The sequence below is a fragment of the Micropterus salmoides genome, unplaced genomic scaffold (assembly GCF_014851395.1).
Source record: "Micropterus salmoides isolate LMB-PRFRI ecotype aquatic unplaced genomic scaffold, ASM1485139v1 Ms_hic_scaffold_13, whole genome shotgun sequence".
NCBI lineage: Eukaryota > Metazoa > Chordata > Actinopteri > Centrarchiformes > Centrarchidae > Micropterus > Micropterus salmoides.
In genome coordinates this window covers 6989933-7012051 of record NW_024040374.1, presented here as the reverse complement: position 1 = coordinate 7012051, position 22119 = coordinate 6989933, and the positions used below count along the sequence as shown (strand labels likewise).

General features: G+C 39.3%; 1 protein-coding gene across 2 annotated transcripts; it reads right to left on the bottom strand.

Annotated features, from left to right (window-relative positions):
* Positions 1–498: 498 nt before the first annotated feature.
* LOC119900373 (G-protein-signaling modulator 2-like) lies at positions 499–20406 on the bottom strand. 2 transcript variants are annotated; one of them, XM_038715249.1, is made up of 15 exons: positions 20205–20406; positions 11177–11415; positions 10697–10832; positions 10197–10336; positions 8832–8955; positions 8538–8653; positions 7509–7664; positions 6485–6593; positions 6016–6214; positions 5295–5392; positions 4965–5147; positions 4151–4313; positions 2923–3108; positions 2718–2833; positions 499–1497 (listed from the first exon to the last, which is right to left on the bottom strand). In XM_038715249.1, exons 2-15 carry the CDS (start codon positions 11395–11397, stop codon positions 1330–1332), a joined length of 2115 nt encoding a protein of 704 aa, XP_038571177.1. In that variant the 5' UTR covers positions 11398–11415; positions 20205–20406; the 3' UTR covers positions 499–1329. The 2 variants fall into 2 exon arrangements, with proteins under 2 accessions (XP_038571177.1, XP_038571176.1); XM_038715248.1 differs by having other exon boundaries at positions 11177–11398.
* Between the last annotated feature and the right edge of the window lie 1713 nt (positions 20407–22119).

The following is a 22119-nucleotide window of genomic DNA, read 5'->3' as shown; positions in this document are numbered from 1 at the left end:
TCAGCTCACACACACACACACACACACACACTATTCTGGCTCTACACACTATTGCCACCTACCCAATGCCCGACCGCCCTTTCGCTCCCCTACCGCTTGATGCCTCCTGTGCCCACCTGAACCCGCCATGCCTTCGTCAGAGCCCTGGTTGGAGCTGTTGTAACCCCGTCGGTCCTGTATTCACCGTCTGGCCTCGTTTCAGAGGCTGTGTTCAGTCCCGGTTCACAGGTAGGCTGATTAGCCTGACTCTGGTGCCCATTCAGGACTGTTTTTGATATGTAATATGCTGCCCCCTGTATGTTTAGAGTATAAATTTGATAGGGGAGTGTTGTTTCAATTCTTATACATTGCTCCTTTAAGGTTAGAAATGAAGGTACTAAAACATTGTAAAGTCTGGTCTCAATATGATGCACTGATGTTTTTCAGTATGCATGTCACTTGGAAGGACCCCCATGTTGTACACTGAAGACAATGAATCAAGGTTAAATAAATAAGCTCTAATGTAAATTCATGAGATTTTATTTCTCCATTGTCAGGAGAATATCAATATAAAAGCTACAATAACTTCTCCCAACCCCCACTCCTCACACTAGTTAAGCCCCTGTAAAATCTTGTTAAAATGGGGGAAAAAATCCCAGTTCAGTTCATGGCAATAATAACTCCATACATACAACCTTTAACAATGTAAAAACGATCAGTGAAGTCTTCAAAAGCAATATAGGGAAACAGATTCTAAAAATGGCTCCATTAGCCACTAGTGCAGCAGTAGTGGTGGATGTGGAACTCATTTCCCCAGAGAAGATTTGTTAATTGACCTCCAAGTTGAAGAGGTCTGAGATCAATTCAAACCAAGATGTACCACTCTGATAGACTTAATGTATTCACAGATTGGCAGAACAGGCCGTGCAATGATCCAATTTGCTTAATTTCAGAACCTCTGAGATGGGTTCATAGAAGGTCCATCATCAATCCCTTCAGTTTGGCTAAAGTTTTAAGAATACAGTACTTTTTAGTCCAAACACAAACCACCACAACCCACAGTTTGAATGAGTGGCTTGATGCAAGCCTCCAGAGTAGGCATCTAAAAAAAAAAAACAAGTCGGCGAAAAAAATTTCCCATGATTTACAGTCATAATGAACAGTTCTGTATTTTTTTGAGACCCTTATTCTTTATAGTGTCCCTTGTATTCTTGGCAGTCTCACAGGAACGTTGTCAGGACAATCCAAAAAGGCAGAGCTCATGAGTATTGTGGGTTACAACAAAACAGCTTTGTTACTTCATCTGTTATCCTGAGACAATAAAAAAAAAAAAAACAATCACTCATGGGGTCAGCCTGGTTTGGATTGGGTGATGCCAGGGGGTGGCAGGACTCGCTGCTCCTCCATCCTGTTAGACTGGGAACGCAGGATGAGACTGAAGAAATCCTCATCTGGAACAGTTGGTCCCTTAGTTTTAGAGGGTGGAGCAGCACACCTCTGGTCGTTCAGTCGAGAGCCCTAAACAGTGACAGTTATTAGTAAATTGTTCTTTATAAGAGTCAACTGTTTGGTTCGAGTGACCATGCATCACTGCCAGTATTAGAAAAGCTCTTATTAAATGTAAAGTCTGTTAGATGTTTCACACTTTGTATTAGAGATATCTAGAAGAAAATCATTGTAATGATTTGGTTGTAATCAAAACACGTTTTTGAATAAATCTCCATAGGTTTAATTTAAGCCAAGAAAGTTAGTAAATCAAAATGCACAAAAATAAACAAACTAGAATTAAGGTGAAACAAAATCTTGTTGATCAAACCTCAGAGCAAATGAGCACTTAGCTAAAGCCAACTGTTTCCCATAATGCATTGAGCACCTGGCTCTGTACCTGTAAACCGCTTAATCTCATGAGATTATCACCACCTGTGTCAATGTGACACTGCAGCAAGTCATGTATTACACTGAGCTACACTGTGATCACGGATTCTGCACAGGCCTTACTTATCAGGAACTGCCCAACTGTTTTGTCATAATATACCAGTGACAAATTAGGCGTCTTAAGTGTTATTTTCCTGTGTGTGTGTGTGTGTGTGTGTGTGTGTGTGTGTGTGTGTGTGTGTGTGTGTGTGTGATCTCCTTGTAGCCACTCAGGACTGATTCAAAACACAAAGAGAAAAACTGAGTGGGGCTCAGGTCACAAAATAGTGTACCAAGATAGTTCATTCCCGTGCCTCTAAAATTTACAAACTGAACCCTGCAAGAACTTTCTTTACACCTTCCCACTATGTAAACAGAAAAATAATTACAATAAGTGGATTGAACACTCAAACAGTAATTATGACTGACTGAAAAGGATGTAGGCCAAGATTTTTATTTTTTTTTTGGAGGTCCATAATTTTATTAAATTTCCAAGAAGTTTCTTGGAAAGAACCATGCAATGTGGTACCAGTTATTATAATGAAAATAGAGACTTGTTAACTTGGTGCACATCCATGCAATTAAACATAGCTGGAGAATTAGGTTGGCTTTTAATGGATCAGCTCTTTAAATGAACGTTGTGTTTCCGCCCATAATTAGTAACAAACTATGTAGTTATTTCCAGGGGACCTCTTGACATTTATTAAGAAGTTATTCACAAACTACAGACCACCAGTAAAATAAAGTATTAGTAGAATTTCTATCTAATGTGGAACACCCGTTATGCCTGGGCAGCAGCAATATACTGGATTTATATTTCTTACCTGGCACTTCACTAGCATGTCGAAGAAGACATCATCCCCCTCAGGCTGCTCAGCGTTTACCTCGAGGTGACTGTACAGGGAGGGTATGTGAGAGGTATCTATACTGGAGGTGGGGGCTGGGAGGAGAAATTAGCATAGGTCATGATGCGAGTAGTACTACCGAGTGATGCTGAGGGAGATGACAGATTAAGCAGCATTTTGTCACCTTGTGGGTGGACTTGATCTTTGCTGGAGGTGGAGGGTGTACGAGGCAGGTTGGAGGTGTTGAGACGTAAGCCAGGAAAATGGTTCAGGCTGACTCGTTGGTCGTCCAGACGACGGGCCTGGGAGCTGGCCAGCAGCTCCAGGAAATGACCAGGATCCTGCAATGGTGTTTCGCACTCCAAAATAGCTAGAAACAGAGATTGTAACAAATGAAGGGTGGTTTAGAATACGTGTGCTGGTAACAGTGAGTTGTTCCTTTTACTCCTATAGCCAGCATTTCATTATGATTTTGTAGAAGGCAAATACTGGGGGAGGAGCATAAGAGTTTGAGGAAGAGGAGATGATCCCTGGTTACTTATTCTATGACATTTAAAGCAACACACAAAATGTATTTGAGCATCAAACACTTCAAAGAGACTTGGCAGTTGGCTATAAAGTATGTAGTTTTGTCCTTCATGCATTATCACAGCCATCATACTGTGAGCTTGGATTTGTGACCATAACAGAGGATAGACAAAAAGTATTAAGGTCCATAAAAGCTGCTTTGCTCAGTGAAGGATTAAACTCCAAACCTTTTACAGGTAATGTTCAAGGCTAGAGGCGTTTGAGTGCTTGACACTCAAATCACAGATTTTGGGTAGCGTATCACTTTAATGCATCTTTGACACAAACAACACAAAAGGATTAATCACACAATATAGGGCCAGTGTGTAGGATACAGTGGCATCTAGTCGTTGCAGATTGCTACATTCTCAAATGTAAGCTGCTAAACTCGCAAAAACACTAAAGGCCCTCTCTAGAGTGTTAGTGTTTGGTTTGTTTGTTCTGGGCTACTCCATAGAAGAAGACCCGTTTCCTCTATAGATATAAAGGCCTCATTCCAATGTAACAAAAACACAATAATACTTATTTTAGGACAATTATACACTAATGAAAACTATTGAATAAATATTGAATACTTGTGAATATTACATTCATTTCTGACAATTTTACACACTGGTCCTTTTAATATATAAAAGGACACATTTGGGGACATGCTGCATTCACACCATATGAGGCAGAGGTGGTATTACACAGCAGACTTGTAAATAAAATAAACCAAGATCTTTACCAAAGAACAAATTTCTTTTACTCGTTTCCACTTCTTCTTTCCCCTTGAAAGATGAGTCAGAAAATTGTACTATTAAATATGGTGTGAACACAGATGAAAACACAAGGGGCTGACTCACATTTCGTTTCAGCTATAGGTGGGGTGGAGGAGGGAGAGGAATGAGCAGGGGGTTGGCTCTGGCCATCCATTAGGGTGCACCTTTGGTCGTCCATTCTGTTGCCCTGGAAACGAGAGAGGAGGTCGAAAAAGCCATCCTCTCCAATAGTGTCCTGTGATCCTGGCTACAGTGATAAAAAAAAAAAAATAACCCCAACAAAGATAACAACTGAATAACATTAGAAAAGAACAGAATAGCGGACAACCAATATAAACATCAAAATACATGGATAATAGCAAGGCATACTGCATTAATTACAACTTTCAAACTCTCCCGTTAGGGATTGTAGTCCTGGGTAAGATGAATTACAAGTTAATGGTACAGTGTCTATAGCATAGCCTATAGACACTTGTAGTCATCATACCCAGGACCACAGTTTCCTTGATGTTTAGCCACACAGTTTCAACTGAGTGACACAGGTGTTCTGCATTAAAGGTTGTTCTTTTAACCTTTTGTACTGCTGCATTTACTTGCTGCCTGTTCTTGCCTTGAGGGTCTATCACCGAAAGCTTGCTAATAAAAAGATTTTTGTAAAGATTTAAGTGTGTAGATGCTTCCTTTCCATTGAGTTTCAAACATAATGAGAAATGATGGTTCCACACCAAAACATTTCCTCTGTATTACTGTAAATTAAAAATCTTTGGAAGTGAAGCTGTGTCATAGGATACATGTTGCACTTTTAAACTTTTTCTTAAAAGCTGAAACATCATTATCCATTAGCCTCTTGTGGGTTCCAGGATGTTTGAGCAGGACAATCTACTGTATTTAGAAATACCTTAGGAGACACCGGTGCGTCCGGCTCAGGGGAGTGCTCTGTGCGGGTTTCATTCTCGTCTTTAGGAGATGATTTGTTGTTCTTCTGCTTCTTGCTTTTCAGCCGGTGAAAGAGGAACAGCTTAGTAGAAGCCTTGATTGTGTTGTTTTTTGAAGACCCGGGGAGTACATCCTCCTCCCAGTCCTATAAATTCAAAGTGCGTACAGACCCATGTTAATCCTATAGGCTGAGTGAACAGTATTGTAGATCAATGATTAAAGAGTAAACAATACACTGTATACTTAATCATAAGTTTTCTTGCCTTGTGAACTTTTTTTTTTTAACACATACCAGATGTGCTGGTGAATCTCCAGTTTGATTTTTGTTAGGACTTGAACTATGTTCCAGGTTCTCTTCACTGCCTCTTCTCCTTGATGGAGAATTGACCCCTGAAACAGAAATACAAAATTCAACATTGTGGCCACATTTTTTAATATATATATACACACAGCACATGTACAACTACAGGACAACAGTAATTTAAACTGGTGCCCTGAGTCTTGTACACTAACAAAAGTTATGCTTACAGTGTAACTCATTGTGTGTATTTCCTGAGGTCTAACAAACATGTTGAATGTATTTTCTTGCTAATAAATTACTTGCGGGTTTTTCAAACAATCCTGCATTCTTTAGATTCATGTTTACTGGCTTGCAGTCTTCCTCTTCCCTGCCTTTGTTGGCATATTAGGTGCATTTGAGATGACTGTGGCTGACTTTTGCCAACTTCATAGTCAAACGTGAGCTGCAGGTAACTGCAGGGGAGGGGCGTAAAACCCTGCTGTCAAGTCGGAGACACTCTACCTCCCGTAGAGTGCGTGAGCTTACTGTGAGCTTAGAACAATGATGATTGAGATCATTCAAAAGGTTGTTCCAAAAGCCGGAGAAAAGCAACTGCAGCTGCCTTGCTCCTGCGAGGTTTTAATGTTATGTGACATGGTGACGTTTTGCAGTGCTAGCAACTAGCCTGCCTTATGTTAAATCCGACTTGCTTTTCTGAGGATTGCAGATTTACCTGCGAGGTTGGGGTAACCCTGGAAGGCTGGAGCCAGAGCAGAGCTGTTAGTGTTGCGGAAGATGTTGGGGTAGATGTTGGAGCTGGACTTGAAGCCGACAGCTGGGGGGTAGATGTTGGAATTGGACTTCAGGCTTACGACCACCCGTAGATCCGACAAGTTCATCCTGGCTGTCACCTCACCGCTTTTGTCTCCAGTCTGCAACATCGACAACAACAAAGTTCATGTAATTAAAGCTCAATGTGAGCATGAGACTTCAAAACAAAGGCAAAACATGTGGGGTTCAAAGTCACACTGCCCTTGTAGTCTATAAAAGTGCTTTATGCGTGCATATATACACACATGCTGTGTTCAGTACAAGGAAGCTATTATTCCCTGCTGTTCCCAATACAACCAGTAGAGGGTGGTGTTGCCTATTGGCAGCTACTGATAGGTCTCTGAGGAAAGAGGTAGACCATAAACAGTCACCTCTTTGGCAATTTCCAGATGTTTCTCAGCAAAGTACATGGCCTGCTGATGATTCCCCAGGGCGGTGTGGGCATTTCCTAGACTCCAGTATGCTCTTCCTTCACCGACTCTGCAGCGAGAGACAGAGGGAATCTGGTTGAGCAAGTTCAGCTAAGATTATGCAAGACTGGGAAGGGCATTCATCAAACTATCACACAGTACATCAACAAAAACCTGATCTTAACATGAGCTTATGCTCATTTCGCAACAGCTGGTATTTAACAATTCCATATGTATTGTAGACCTAAAAATCAATCTGATGTTTGTGTACATATTATTTTATAAGAATACCATAGGTTCTCCTCACAGGAAGAATATTTGTATGAGTAAACCTATAATCTGAACTTTATTTCCATCCCCCCCTCAATCCGATTTTATTCCTTTTACATACTACCAGAAATCTTGGATCCCTTTACTAAGACTATAAAAAAATAGAGAGGTACTCCCACAAGAGGAATTACAGCATTGCCTTGTTAGCAGATTTGCAGTAACAGAGAAGCCTATAAACACTGACTTTATCTGCAAACAACAGCTTAACAGTGTTTTCAGGCTGATGTACTTTAGATCAGCCTTTTAATGTTGGTAGATAAGGAGCCAATTTAAAATTTTATCTATAAAAACAGTACCATGTTTATATGATTTGGGTAAAATGTGTCTTTTATACATAGAAAATATATTTTCTGCCTGTCTAAAACAGACCTGTTTGCTGGTATGCATGTGAACTTGCACATCCTTGCTTTTGGATGCTTTAGATGGTTTTAGCTGGTAATGTGTTAATGACATTAAACTTCCATAAGCAAGACCCCAAATGCTCTTGCCTTGTGACTTTGTCAGATTTGTCTGTGTTTTGCAGTTTACTGCGGCTTCGTGGGTGTTAGCGGTAACACCACCTAATTTTGGCAGGTAATTAGTTAAGGGACCACCCACATTAGAGCTGTACATGCTTGTTATGCTTTAGAAAACTGACAACAAATGGCTTTTATACCTGTCATTGAGATTCTGAGCAATGACCAGATGTTTGAGATGGTAATCAATGGCTCTCTCATAGTCCTGAAGCAGTGTGTAGGTGTTGCCCAGACTGTAACAGGCCTGGGCCTCCACTGCTTTGTCCTTCAAAAGCCTGGCCAGCTGCAGAGTCCTCCTTAGGGCGAAACAGAAGAGTAGGAAGAAGGTCAAAGAATGTTTAGGGTGGGAGCAGCAGAATGATAGCTATCTGCTCCTTTCTTCCATTTTCCAAGGGCTTCTGTTTCAAGAAAATGCTGGAGTAAGGGATTAAAAACTTTTGAAATAAACAGACTACTGCTTCTACATATCTGTACACACATCTGTGGTTATAAATGACTGTATTTACATTTTACTTCAAGTCCCATTTGCCATTTATAAACAGTAAACAAACATTTACTAAATGGTGTAAAAAAAAAAACCAAAAAAAAAAAACATGTACTAGTAAGAAGATTTAAGGACCTGTTAAGTGTTTATTACTGCACAGTATATCACCAATAGTAACTTCTACTATGAAGACATTTTATATTATGACTGTTTTGCTATATTGGCTTTAATTATCTGTTATACACCAGCCTCCACTTATGAATGCCCACAGGAGGAGTTGTAGTTGCTGATAAATACATTAATAAATGTTTGTATCTGCTTGCAGTTCCATTATTGTGTTATAAACCGTTTATTAAATGTTTTTAAATGCTTATAAATGGTAAAAAGGGGGACATAGAGTAAGCGTTGCAAACAAAATTCATTCTCTTGAATCTTAAGCTTGATTTTTTTGTTGGCTAATTTATTTATGGTTGTATATTCAATGGTTAAATATTGCTTCTGTCGCTTATGCTTTTAGAGTACAAAGAAGAAAACAGAAATAGAGTAATCTGGGCTTAATGTTAAAACTCTGCAAAAATCATCATCATATGCAAAAGTTTCATGTTCAAGTATGATGACATACAGAGATATCTGCTAATGACCATCACAAAGTGAGAAAGGCCTCAAGCCTCACTTGTTTACTCACTTGTAATGACCAGCTGCCACTTCAAACTGGCTGAGGAATATATAAGCGTTGCCAAGGTTACAGTGGGCCCTCCTCTCAGCAGACTTATCCCCAAACTCTTTAGCGATAAGCAGCCGCTGCCAAACAGGACGAACAGTAGGGTGCAAATTACTGACATTATAGGATTCACAGGAAAGACTGAGTCATTGGGTCAGACAAAATGAAAATGTATGTGGATAAATTGTCTTAACAAATTGCAGGAAGGCCTATTGGAAGCAGGTGATGTGTAGCCCTCACAACAAGTTTGCCACTTACCTTTTCATGAGCAGCTACTGCAGTTTCAAAGTCACCCAGCAGATAGTAAGTGTTGCCAAGGTTACCATAGGTACGACCCTGGGCTGCCTTATCGCCTAACTCCTTCACCACGCAAAGGTTTGCTCTTTGTTAAAAAATAAATAAATAAAAAAAGGTAAAAACAAAGAAACACATTTATACAAGTACCATAACCTGTTATCATGTGAAAGTTTCATACTTGGGTCCAAAAGCTAGTAAATGGACCTTGAGTTAAGATTATTTTGTCGAAAGTTCCAAGGTCAAGACTGAGCTTTCACGCTCAACATGACTACATGTCAGTGGCAGTCAGGAATATGTTAGAACATTTCCAATCAACACTGCAGTATTTTCTTTTACAGAGATTTTACCGACAAATTGAAGAGAAAAGGGAAAGCATAACTTCATCAATAACTTGTAAACACTGCCAAAAAGGCAGCCATGGTGTGCTTCAGAGTCTTGGTTCAAAACAATTTTGTTACAAATGTTATACAGCCTCCAAGCAGCTTAGAGTATGTTCATTTTATATCTCAGGAATTTGGCTGGCAAATTTACCAAGAGTAACCATGTAGGAGTTCAGCATCTTACTCAAAGACACTTTGATACAAGGCAGAGCAGTGGGCTGAGGATATAAGTATGAAGCTAATGATAAGACTAAACCAAAACTGCATACATTTTAGGATGATAAAATATGAATTTGGTATTGACAATTCTATTGTATATAGCAAATCTTTATTTGTCTTTATCTTTCTTTGCCCAGCTGAGATGTGGTATTTAACAGCTAAAACTGGACGGTATGTTAGTCTGGAAAAAGATATGTGGATTTGTTCACTGTGCTGTGGAATGATGTGGAAAATGAGTCGTTTTACTGGAAACTGTAATACTTTGTTTAGCAAGATAAAAACAGATCTTGATTTTGTTAATATGGATAATGCACCAAGACTAAGTTGACTATTCACAACATGTGAAACATTTAAATTTGCCAGTTACGTGGAGAAGGCCCGGGAGATGAGAAAGCTTAAAAGTCAGTGTACAGGTCATTTTTCCATATAAATATGTTACTTGAAATAGAATAGAAATACTTATGTTATAACTTTTCTTTTCCTTTCGTCAATTTGTTTCAGTATATGCAATACTAAAAGATGCATGTTTTGTAAAATTGCAGTGTCTTGTAAGCCCATGTGGGTTGGGCCAGATGTTTGGTGTGACACAGACAAAAAATAAAATAATAAAATAAAAAAAAACTATGCTGGCAAGTTAATAATCATGTCACTTGTATCATTGCTCAGTACTTTCAAAATAAATGCATAAACAGCACATAGTCAACATTTAGAAGTGATACCAACTCACTCATAGTACTGTGCAGCTTTCCTCAGGGCTATCCTAGCTTCCTCCGAGAACTCTCCTGGATCAGCTCCAGTCCAGCAGATGCCCTTTCCCTTGGCGTGATAAACGTTCCCGAAATTATACAGCGCTCGAGCCTGCCCAACCTATAGCACGCACACCAGATTTTCACAGACGGAAACCAGAGTGACCAGCGTTGTAATTATGTACTTAAAATACATCGACACCAGACCTGCTTGTTTGCATGGGGGCTGGCCTATTCTAGATGTTGGTACGCCGACACTGCAGTCATCGTGCATACTAATAATGTTCTATGGTTGCAGAGCATGCCATGTAGTATGATTGACAATAAATTTGGATCCATTTATTCTAATGTAATAGTCATTGACTGAACAGATAAGTGCAAAGTGATCCATAGTCAGTTTGCTAAGATAAAAGGATTGAGGGAATGTTTCACCTAAATAACTCTTGCTGTAGTTCTAAAATATCACTAAAATACCACCCACCTTATCATACATGGATCTGGTGATATCCAAATGTCTTTGGCAACAAACCACTGCTTCATCATACCGTCCTAAAAGCTTTAATGTGTTTCCAAGGTTGCCACTGGCTTTTGCCTCACCAAGCTCATCTCCAATTGTTCTGAGATTTCAAGGGAGAAAAAAAAAACATTAGGAAATAATTAGACTGGAATATAAGTGGATTACTGAAATGTATTAGTAGGAAAACACAAGAGGCAAGAAAGTAATTTACAGCCTCAAGCAATAATACGGTGTAGTCCAGTCTAGCAGGTGGAGTCAGGTCTAGCAGTTTAATCATGCAGAGTGTGATTAAAAAAAGTTTTAGTACGTAGTTTAATTCCAGATTATTCATGTTTGACCTGTATAAAACTAGTGGGCATGGTCACTAACTCTGTATCCTTATAAGGGTTCAAAGCAGGATTTGGTTTTCGAACAAACTAATGTCAAGGTTGTGAAACAGTTTACCTGGTAAGTGTGAGGTCATGTCGATGGTACTCCAGGGCTTTGTTGTACTCTTGCAGGTGAAAGTAGGCATTGCCCAGCTGGCTGTAGATGGCGCTAAGAATTTGGAGGTCCTCTGTTCCAACCTGGATGGCAGACTCAAAGAAGGAAACACCGGCACGATAGTCACCAGCCTTACAAAGCCGCTCACCTTCCAGAGCCAGGTCCAGGCAAGATGACTCCATCCTGCAGGAGAGTGGGGTCTACGTGAGAAGTGACAGTGAACTCTAGGTTTAAAAGTCATGATATTGTTGATTGAAGTTACCTCACACCAGACTTACAAAACAAATACTGAAATGTGATGAACACGTTTAAGTAAAAACTTGTTATATCCTAGGGGGATATAGTAAATCAAATGAGGAAAAAAGTAAATTATAGCCCTACTTTACATTAGTACACCCAGTGAAAGGCTTTGCTTACTATCTATATATCTCTATCTATCTATCTATCTATCTATATCTCAAAATTAACTACAATTCTTAAAAAAGGGAAGCAACTAACGATTATATTATCAACTAGCCTAATATTAATAACTGCCCATCGCAAAAGTCAATTGTCTTCTTTTGTCTGACCAACAATCCAAAAACAATTCTGAGACACATTTTTTACTGTTTTTGCTTGTAAAGCTATGAATTAATCGATTAATCGAAATGGCCTCTAACTGCCATAATTTTAAACCATATACTTAATCCCAGAAATGCCAGATGTCATGTCCTAAAATAACAAAATGCAGACGGTGGTATCAATCAAAATCAGGAAACTCTGAAAGTCTTCTGTGTGTTGTATTAAGTAAATCAACCTGATGGTTAAGATCACTTCAATCAATGATTGCTAAAGCTCCTCTTAACCTCAAATGAGGACCCTTTCTCACACACAACTGACACAGAAACAGCCAATGTCAAGCAGAGAAAGTCTACACCATGTGAAGCCAGAGACAAGAACTATAAATCCAAAATAGGACGGCGCTTTTCCTGTCTGTCACGAGCTTAAAAACTCCAAAATTACCCTGGTATGAAAATATGGGCCTTCGATTTAGCCATGGGCACTAAAGTAAACTCACATGTGTCTGTGGTAAGGACTACCATTTTACAACCTCCACACCCTTCCTACAAAATGAGACCACCCCTTTTTGTAAACTTCAAACCACCTGTTATGAAAAAAATGAAGAGAAACAAGTGAATCCATGTGATAACATCATATGGTTGTAAAACAAATCCAGTCATGCACGGGCGCACAGATTTTCCATCTGCAGGACTGCGAGTAAGGACATCTACCATTTACGTCATTTGCAGTTGCAGTTTAAAGTCTAAAGATAAAATTTCCAAAGCTGAATGTACTTTGTTTCAATTGACTGATCCTAAATCTGGACCACTCATCTTCTGTAAGAGTTACATTTACAGACTGCATTCAATCTCTTTCTTTCTAAAGATACAGCTATTACAAATGTTAATGTGGATTTTGAGATATAATTAGAATTGGGTTGCCAGCATAAATTTTCATTTGAATAATCAGAGGCTTATGACTTCAGGACTTTTGAGCCCGAGAGACCCAGTACTAGGGCTTCCAGACAGACCGCACTTCCTTCAAATCTGTCTCCTGACCCCGCAACAAACTCTACCATGCTTCAGGAAATGAATGATTAAGGTTAGGGTTAAGGTCTGCCACTCCCAGGAAATAAGAAATTTTTTTATATTTATCTATGATCCTATCCAGTCCCTGTATTAAGAAATGACTGATCAAATGTGGCTTCCTATAATTCACCTATTACAACAAAAGGTAATTTTGTCGATGTTCTGTCTCATCTTACAGTTTTCTAAACTTAGAAGCTTCCTCATTTTCAATCACCGGTTCTACTGAAAAAACACTGGTGTCAAGGAGAGAAGTATTTAATCTTGGCTGTGCAACGGGGACCTTGGAAGGGAAAGTTGATGCAGAGACTTCAGAAATTTGTTTTTAAAAATATATTCATGTTGTTATTTTTTAAATAGCTTCACACACAATAAAAACTACTATTGCTTTTGTTGCTTAAAGATATTCTTTTGACAGGTTTTCCATTATAGCATACCCAACCTAGGTACAGATTTGTCTGAATCTGCCATGAGTATTACTTAACGCTAATAATATGAAATACATTGTTTCCTTGTCTATAGTAACATGCCTTCTGACATCTAAACAGAACAATTAATTACCTCAAATCAGTGCAAAGCGACCTACCAATGGCCATGCTCACATACCTGTTGCCTTTTCCCATTCTGATGCACTCAAGACAGTTTGACACGACGGACATTTCAAGCTTTTTGATCACTTTCTGGAGCAAACCCAGCTCTTTCAGAACATTATCCTTTTCCTTCTCTTCCTTGACGTGCATACACATAACGCACGCAGCCAGAGTATCCCAGTTTCATTAAAAATGAAGAAAACACGCTCCTTTGGATCTACTGCTGTCTCTCAAGAGCACTCTGCTAAACTGTGGCAACAGCTAAACAAAGGACTTAATCCTCTCAGCGAGTTCGCTTTGACTTTAACAGTCAGGTGCAGCAGCAAGAGATCTTTTCTTTAGACGAATACAGATTAACACCAAGTTGTTACCACGCCGAAATTAACAAAGAGAGTCGTCAGCTTGGTTACCATGTCTAACTAACTGTTGTATTCTTTATCACTTTGCCATTGGTAACCTGCATCTCTAAGCCACCTGATGGTTTGTGTCACTTCCAATTAGGCCAGTCCTCAGTGGTAATTATAGCTACTTTAAGTGGCTCGAGTGAACCTTAAGGCTATTTGCTCAACACTCCATGAAATAATCATTCAGCATCAGGCTGCCTGGATGGGTGGGAATTCTTCTATTGTCCCCTCAAAAATAATTTACCTGCAAAATATAATAATGAGATGGGTCATTCATTATTGGATTTCCATAATTCTCAATCATTTCCTGGGGCAAATCCCACAGAGAAAACATAATCATGTATTAAAAAAAGAGGAAAGTCAGAAATACATTTACAGGAAAGTGACAAATAAGGAAAGGCAAGATGAGCAACAAGCCTAATGCATGTTTTAAAAGCATGTAGTAGGCTTTCAAAAATGAACATTTTGTATTTACGTTGGTTTCATGTAATTTGATATGACATGTTTAAACCACCTTCACACTTCAGGAAGTACTTCAGAACGAAGGTATTCCATTACTTTTATTTACTATTAAATAGTTATAATGTAATTGATAGGCATTTTATTGAGAATTTGACCTTTTTAGAGCAAGTTTAAAGATTTGGTAACATTTATTACGGTTAAACCACAATGACATTCCTGCCATCATGCTCCAAATATTTTCTCAAAACCAGACATTTTGGACTAGGTCCTCAATTGTAAAGTTTATTTTCAAATTTTATTCCCTTTAAATTTAACTAAACTGTATGGACAAAATAATTAGCGTCCTGTCATTGATCCTTACACCACATACCATCCCTTCCTTCTCTAAAGCTTCTAGTAACTCAGCTGTAGCCAATCCTGAGAAATCCACTTGTCTGAATTAACTAAGAAGTCTGGACCAATGTGCCCTCTAAGGGAGGAAACAATATGTTGCCTCATTATTAGCTGTTCCCACAGTTGACCAAAAGCCAGCCCAATCATTATTTAATCAGGGCAAATGTTGGATATAACCCAGCCTTAGTTCATGCAAAAATGCTTTAGAGTAGTAAAAATCAAATAATGATGCTTTTCTCTAACAGCAACTCTGGGCACAGAGCCACCTTTAGTGCAGCTGCTATAGTGCAGTTTGTCCCTGTTGCTTTTGGGTGGGCACCAACATTTTAGAAACTTCCATCTTCTTGCTATCTCGTATCTGGAAAAGACATTACCATTGGTGCTCAAGACAAGCAAGAATCTGGATATTGGATTGTTTCAATAACCTGCAGGCTAGTCAGTAACCAGTACAAGGAGGGGAATTCATTCAGAGAAAAATGTGCCAATGGCACAGTGACTTGATGGGGCTTGTATGTAATACCCAACATTACAATGAGGGTGCAATATTGTGTCATCTCTACCTTTCAATAACAACACAGCCTGCAATCATGTGCATATTCTCACAATTGTTTCAGTTGTCCCATGAAATATTTAGATTGAGGTTAGTAAAGACCTCCTGTAGTCTGCTCAGCATCCTCCATCAGTTAGCCAGTAAGGTGTCATGTTACTGCCACAAGAAAAACCTTTAACTGTTGTTACTTATTCTCACATTTATGTAGACAGACAAATATGTAAATATACTATGAAATCTATTTTAGTAGGCTATTTGTATTAATAAAATGGCATTTGATTATAATAATAAAATATTGAATGATTTTTGAATATCAAACTGATTATGTCTAATATTAAATTGAACAATCAATACAAATTCCATAATTTCTAATATCCAATTGTTGACATTCACATGTAACAGGTTATTTAGACTATTCATTGATTACCAAGAAGCAATATGAGGCAAATCTATCATCATATCACAATATATGAAGGACAAACATCTGTAAACCTTCAGATACTAAGCAATGAAGACATCATTTTGCAGTCATCTCAAATTTGACACCTGACATATCAGACACTAAACATACAGCCTACCTCTGGCGGACATGAAGTAAATGTTCCCTGTGCTGTACACAGTGTAGAGAAAAGCTGCCATCCATGACAGTCAGCCTAGCAGTATGAACCAGAGCCCGAGGGTGAAGGGTGAACACAGCCGGAGAGCGAACCACATGATGGATCCCTGACAACTGCCAAGCTCATGGGAAAACCTGGAGACTAACTGACAAGAAATCTACACCCTACCATACGTGAAAGTCTTCAGAAAACGCTGGATACCGCCACGCATGCTTTCCATCCGACAATGCAGGAATTCAGCCATCACACTATCTCTGTCCCAACTCTTATCTTGTAACTGGAGCTGGGAAGCAAGAGTAAACACTCACTGTACCCTCACACTGTCATGTGTTTTGCACCAGCAACATCTTATTTCATTCATACATTAAACAAAAATAAATCAATCCAATTATTTTGAGAGGATGCAGATGAGTTTAAATATGTACACTGATGCTTAATTTTTTAGAAGCTGTCGGTTCTAGAGCAGAAACGATTAGTCGATCAGCTGCTAAATTAATCGGCAACAATTCTGTTCATTTAATCATTTAACTAAAATGTGCATGTTCACAGGTTTTCTTAGTATCTTAGGATAGTAAACTAGAGGTGCTCCGATCAGGATTTTGTGGGCCGATCACCAGGTCTACATGAAGTCATTTATCTATCATGTACCATTGTACAGTATACTGTTTATTTATTTAATTAGTCCTAAAAACAATGTATTAAGTACTAAAATTAACAGATGATAAAGTATTAAGGAAAGCTTGGCCTGGTTACTGCGAACATCTTATAGCTTAACAAATATAGCTTTCCTTTGGAATAAGCTACAAAAACAGAACAAACAGCATCTTTATAAATTTACTTTGACTATAAAAACTGCAACAAAAGAGGCTGTAGCCAAAATATTTAGGAGATAAAGGAGCACAGGCATCTTGAGTCGATGATAAACTGAAATAGCCGCTTTTTGTTCTGGAAAGCTCAGGCAGGTTCTGTGGGCTTTAGGGGGGAGAGAGAGGGGGAGTGCAGAGGAGTCATAACTGTCATTGAGATTTAAAAATAAGGGAAATTTAAATAACTAAAAGTACAATGTTAATTCCACATTATACTGTTAGTATATTGTTAATATTGCTTATAGTTACTATATTCATTATAATTTCATATGGTTTATAGGCCTGATATTATTTCAGTGGGTTGTTTATTTATTAAATCCTTGTGCAATAAGAAGAGTCGACATCTTTTACATAAGCCTACTGCCACCGGCTTTAACCAGAAGAGAGAGTAGCAAACACTTTAAATATGGCCAGCAGGTTTTTATTTGATTTTATAAAAAGGTTAAAAAGACGGAAGATTACCAGGGAAACATTTAAACGGGAGGATACCGGGTGAGAACTGAAAAATACGGGAGATTCCCGGGGAAACAAGAGGGTTGACATGAGAGTAGTAGAGAGGGGAGTGGGGTAATGTGAAGCTACATACGGTTTTTTAAACAGTTTTATAACGAATACAATCTTCTCCGTCAACAGCAGCGTTATAGCTGCGCATCAGAGTTGATCGTCCATATTAAAACTACTTAAAAACATACTGTGCCAGTGTAAACATGAAACAGTTGCAGAAGATTTGGTGAAAGTAGTAAGTAGTACAGATGAATAACCACACCAGGTATTGTTTTTGCAGTGACTGACAACGATGTGGAACTGTTACTGAAAGCAACACGTGAGTACAAAGAGACTGACAGCGTAAAAACAGACTGGGAGTCGTCGCAAAGTAAATACAGCGACATGCACAGTACAAAATATTTTAAATACCGAAACTAAAACAGTCAGTAGCATTGTGTTTTTGCTTTGCATGACTGATAACAACGAATCGGAAAGCCAAATGTGAGTGTCTGTGTCATTGTTTTATTAAGTCATCCGTTTTTGCCCATGGATTTGCCGTTTTAATCTAGACGGAGGCAGAAACATAGCAAAAGAGAGATAAAGAGGCAGTCAGCTGATTGAGTGGCGCCTCTCTTTGCATCAGGAAACTCACACTGAAGGATCAGTCTCTCTCTGCCTGATGTGCTGTGGGTCAAGACTAAACTCTGGTAGCCGGCGACGTGTGTGTGTGTGAGATGAGCACGACCGCGACAGTTTCACATGATCGCTCCTGCTTGTTGCTCCTCTTGTCGGATTGCTGCTCAAGTCTCATTGTAAATGATTAACTGGGGGCATTTATCGCGTCCTGTCTGAAAAGGAGAAGAAAGGAAAAGATGCTAGCCAGCTTAGAAAACTGCTCAGACCGCGTAGTGAAACCATTTTAGCTGCTGTTGAGAAATTTGTCCGGTGAGTATTGCATGATCTGATCGGCTTTTCTTATCGGACTTTTTAGAGACCACCGATCAAACTAGTTAAAGCCATTATCGGCCAATTACAAACTGTGACCAATCGATCGGAGCAACCTTTAGTAAACTGATTTTTTGGAGTTTGGACTGTTGGTCTAAACCAATGGATTAAAAGATGAATAAAACAATATGATTGGCAGACAAATCGATAATGAAAATATTTAGTTAGTTCAAGTCAATTCTGGCAATTTTCATGTACGTTTCTTTAAGAAGAAATATACAACTTTAACAATAAATAAAATATACAACATGTTGCAGTCACTATCAGATATGCCTAGCTAGTACTAGGATATTAACTAGCTATAAGTTAATATCCTGGAAGTATCCATTTTAAAAAGGGTTGACTGTGGCTTAAATGGATTAATGCTCACCACACCAGCCTGACACTCTGAACCAATGCAGAAAGTATTCATCCATTTGTGCCAGAATCCCCCCTACTATGTCAAAACAACATTTTATCCACTCTTTACACCTCCCATTTTGGTGATCCTGTCCCCAGGAGGAGCTTTTTGTTTTGCTCTCTTCTGCACATACCGCTGCACTGAGCTGTACTGGACTTGCCTCACTCTCGACTTCAATGAGTCTATTATCCTATGACCTCATTCGTTTTCACCCGAAAAACTCCGGCTGACTGCATGATTTTTGTGTTGAATGCACCATCCTGTCAACTCCAGACAAAACCCCAGCAAAAACCCCAAGTGTGCAGCGGTTTCTGATGCAGGGACCACAATGTCTGGCAACAATCAAAACATGTTCAAAGTCACTTTAGCTCTCAGTAACTTCACTTGTTGACCTGTCTGCATTGTTTTACATCTTTTTTTTTTTTTCCAGGGAAAAAAAAGTTTAAAATTTTCTTTAACAATTCCCAGTAAATAGTTGCAACTCACTAATTAAATACTGGCAACTAAAAGACAGTCTCAACAACACTGGGACAACATGTATAACATTGTATTTACATTTGCACAGTTCATTTTCACTGACTCTGACCATATTGTACAATACAGCTTGTCGATATCAGGAAAGTTCAACAGGAACTGAGATGTGCGGCCATGTCAAAGCAAAACAAGACAGAGCACCTTATACTTGCCCTTTCACTTTTAATTTAATCTATATTACTCTAAAATGTTGTAAATATAATGTATTTCATATGTTTAGTTTAACTGTTGTTACTGTAGACCTCTAAATTCCTAGGAGGAATGATTTTTCAAATAAGGTGAGCCCAATAAATTCTAATTGATCATTTCTACAGGCCTAAATAGCAGCTGAGCAATGACAGGACCAACCCACAGAAGTGTGTGTATGCTGGCCATAAAAGTTTGATATCCGGCAGCACAGATGTGCCAGGTATAAAAAATTACAAACCTTTCTTTACCACAGCTTGCAACATTATCGGTCCTGTTACTTGACTGTTTTTTAAACTTTTAGTAGAAGAAAGATTAGGCTACTTAAAAAATATATAAAATATTTCTTTGCTCTGAGTAGCAGTTATTTAGTCACATATGCTCATGATAAAAGGCCCAATGCCGCATCCTAAACCGTAACCATTTCAATATGAATACGCCCAACCAATCCCCCTCCAATTAAGTGATGTACTCTAAAGTGATAACCATCTTTTCTTTTGAAGTAGGCTTAGGAGAAACCATCAATAGCGACTCAACCCTAACCCTGCATGGGAAAAGCGGTCACAAGCAAATTTAAATAGTAAACTGAGCTCATTTCCAGAAAGTTAGAAATGAGTCAGTTTAAAATGAACATGTCATCACATGTTCGCTGTCTGACTGAAGGAGCGAGAGGATCACGAAGTGGAGAGACGTGTCTGTTAATATAAAGACAAACAGAGTAATGTGAAGAACTTTAAGGAAGGCTTCACCGTGAGCAAAACACGCTAACATTACACTTAGAGATAACAGTATCGCTTTTACAATAAATGTAACGTTAGCACGACAACACGGAGGACTGACACCAAAACTTTTTAAGGTCCATTTCACCTACCTCAAACTGAAGTGCGCTACTGCACCACAAACATGGCCTCGGCTTCAGAAAATGTGTTCCCCAACACAAAATCTTCTACACCAATCGTTTCACCTAGTTGTTTACAAAAGTACGATCTCTGGGAGGAAGATATCTCGGTTGTCTCGGGAAGCAGAAGTTGAAGAAGCCACTCCTCGCGCTGAAAATCTGCCTCCAATTAGGATTCCACTGTTGCTGCCTTCAAGTGCCATGGGAAAATTTGGCACCGCTATTTAAATACAAAAGATCGACCAATCAAACATCAGATATGAAACTATCGGCTTTAAATGTGACGTTTAGTGGGCGGAGTGAAGTTGTAGACCCTTACTAATAGAGGACAGTCATGATTGATACAGCGACATGCGGGAAATTACCACAATGCCTGATGTGATAGTTACATTTAAGGTATCTCACGCCCCCTGCAGCACAAAGTGTGTCTATGCTACTGGATTATTAAACTCCAACAGCAGCTCCTAAATTAACTAACCTATTGTTTCATGCGTTATTAGGGGTCCAAGCCACAAATGGGGCTGGGAACCGCGATGCCTTGCATTTGTTTTCGGCCCCTATTGTTTTCGTTCTCATTTTTATTATTTTTTTTATTCTTCTTGCATAAAACTCGTACTGCGGCCTACACGGTAACTGCTAGGGACGCGAAACTCCTGGGGTAGGTCCAGTTCACTGCACATAACTCAGGCGCAAAAATCCGCACACTTCTACCTCTAGGGGGCGCTATAAGCAAGGTCAACGCGTTTGGCCTTGGAACTCCCGCCTACGAAGGCGGATATCAAAAACCTTACATCCACGCGTTCGGGGGATCGAGCTGAATCTCGTGGTATAGGCCGCGCCCATTTCCGCCCAGACTTTTTTTTCACTACATGGAGAAAACTGAACAACCTATTTTAATTAACTCCTCCGAAGCCGCAAGTCTGATCGACACCAGACTTGGCACGGACAATCTCTGGACCAAGCTGATGAAAGTTTGTAGAGGAAATTTTGATCCGACAAAAAATGTCGCAATTATATGCTAACAAATGTTTGCGAAAAACTTCTAACAGGAAATGATGTCATTTCGTCGCTTTGAAATGGCCGATCCACACCAAATTTGGAGCGTTAATGTGAGATGCCCCCCTGAGGGCATGTGCAAAATTTGGTGCAACTCGCCCCTAGGTGGTGCTATTGAATCCCAAAAAATTGTTCCTCTATAACCACAAGTCACCTTGACATGAAACCAGAACCGAATTGTTCAGCATGGTCCCCTTACTACAGGCACCAATGTTCACCCAAATATGCCCATAGGTGGCGCTGTTATTGCAGATTAAAGATGTCAAAAAAAATTCCCATTGATTTACATGCATTTTATATCTCCATAACCACAAGTCCCATTAACACCAAATTTGGGTCAATTGTTCAGCATGGGGTCCCATTTGGTGCACTTCGGCCAAAAGGTGGCGCTATAATCAAAGCTCAAATACCCCATTCATTTCAATGGGATTTTCAACCAAAGGACATTTTGCCGGATAACAGCTCACTACATCGCACATTCATAAACCTTACGTCTACGTGTTTGGGAGATGCTGCCGATTCCGATGTTATAGGACACGCCTCTGTGCGATGACGTTTTCATTTCGCGAAAACTGGAAAATCTATTTTAATTAACTCCTCTGAAGCTGTAAGTCCGATCGACACAAAACTTGGCACAGACCATCTCTGGACCAAGACGAAGAAAGTTTGTAGAGGGAATTATTAAGTATAACATATCTCTGGCTTGGAAAGGCCGATCAACACAAAACTTGACGACCTTATGTGGCATGCCCCCCTGAGGGGCTGTGCAAAATTTGGTACAGTTAGCCCCTAGTTGGCGCTATTGAAAAAAAAATCCCATTGACTTGCATTT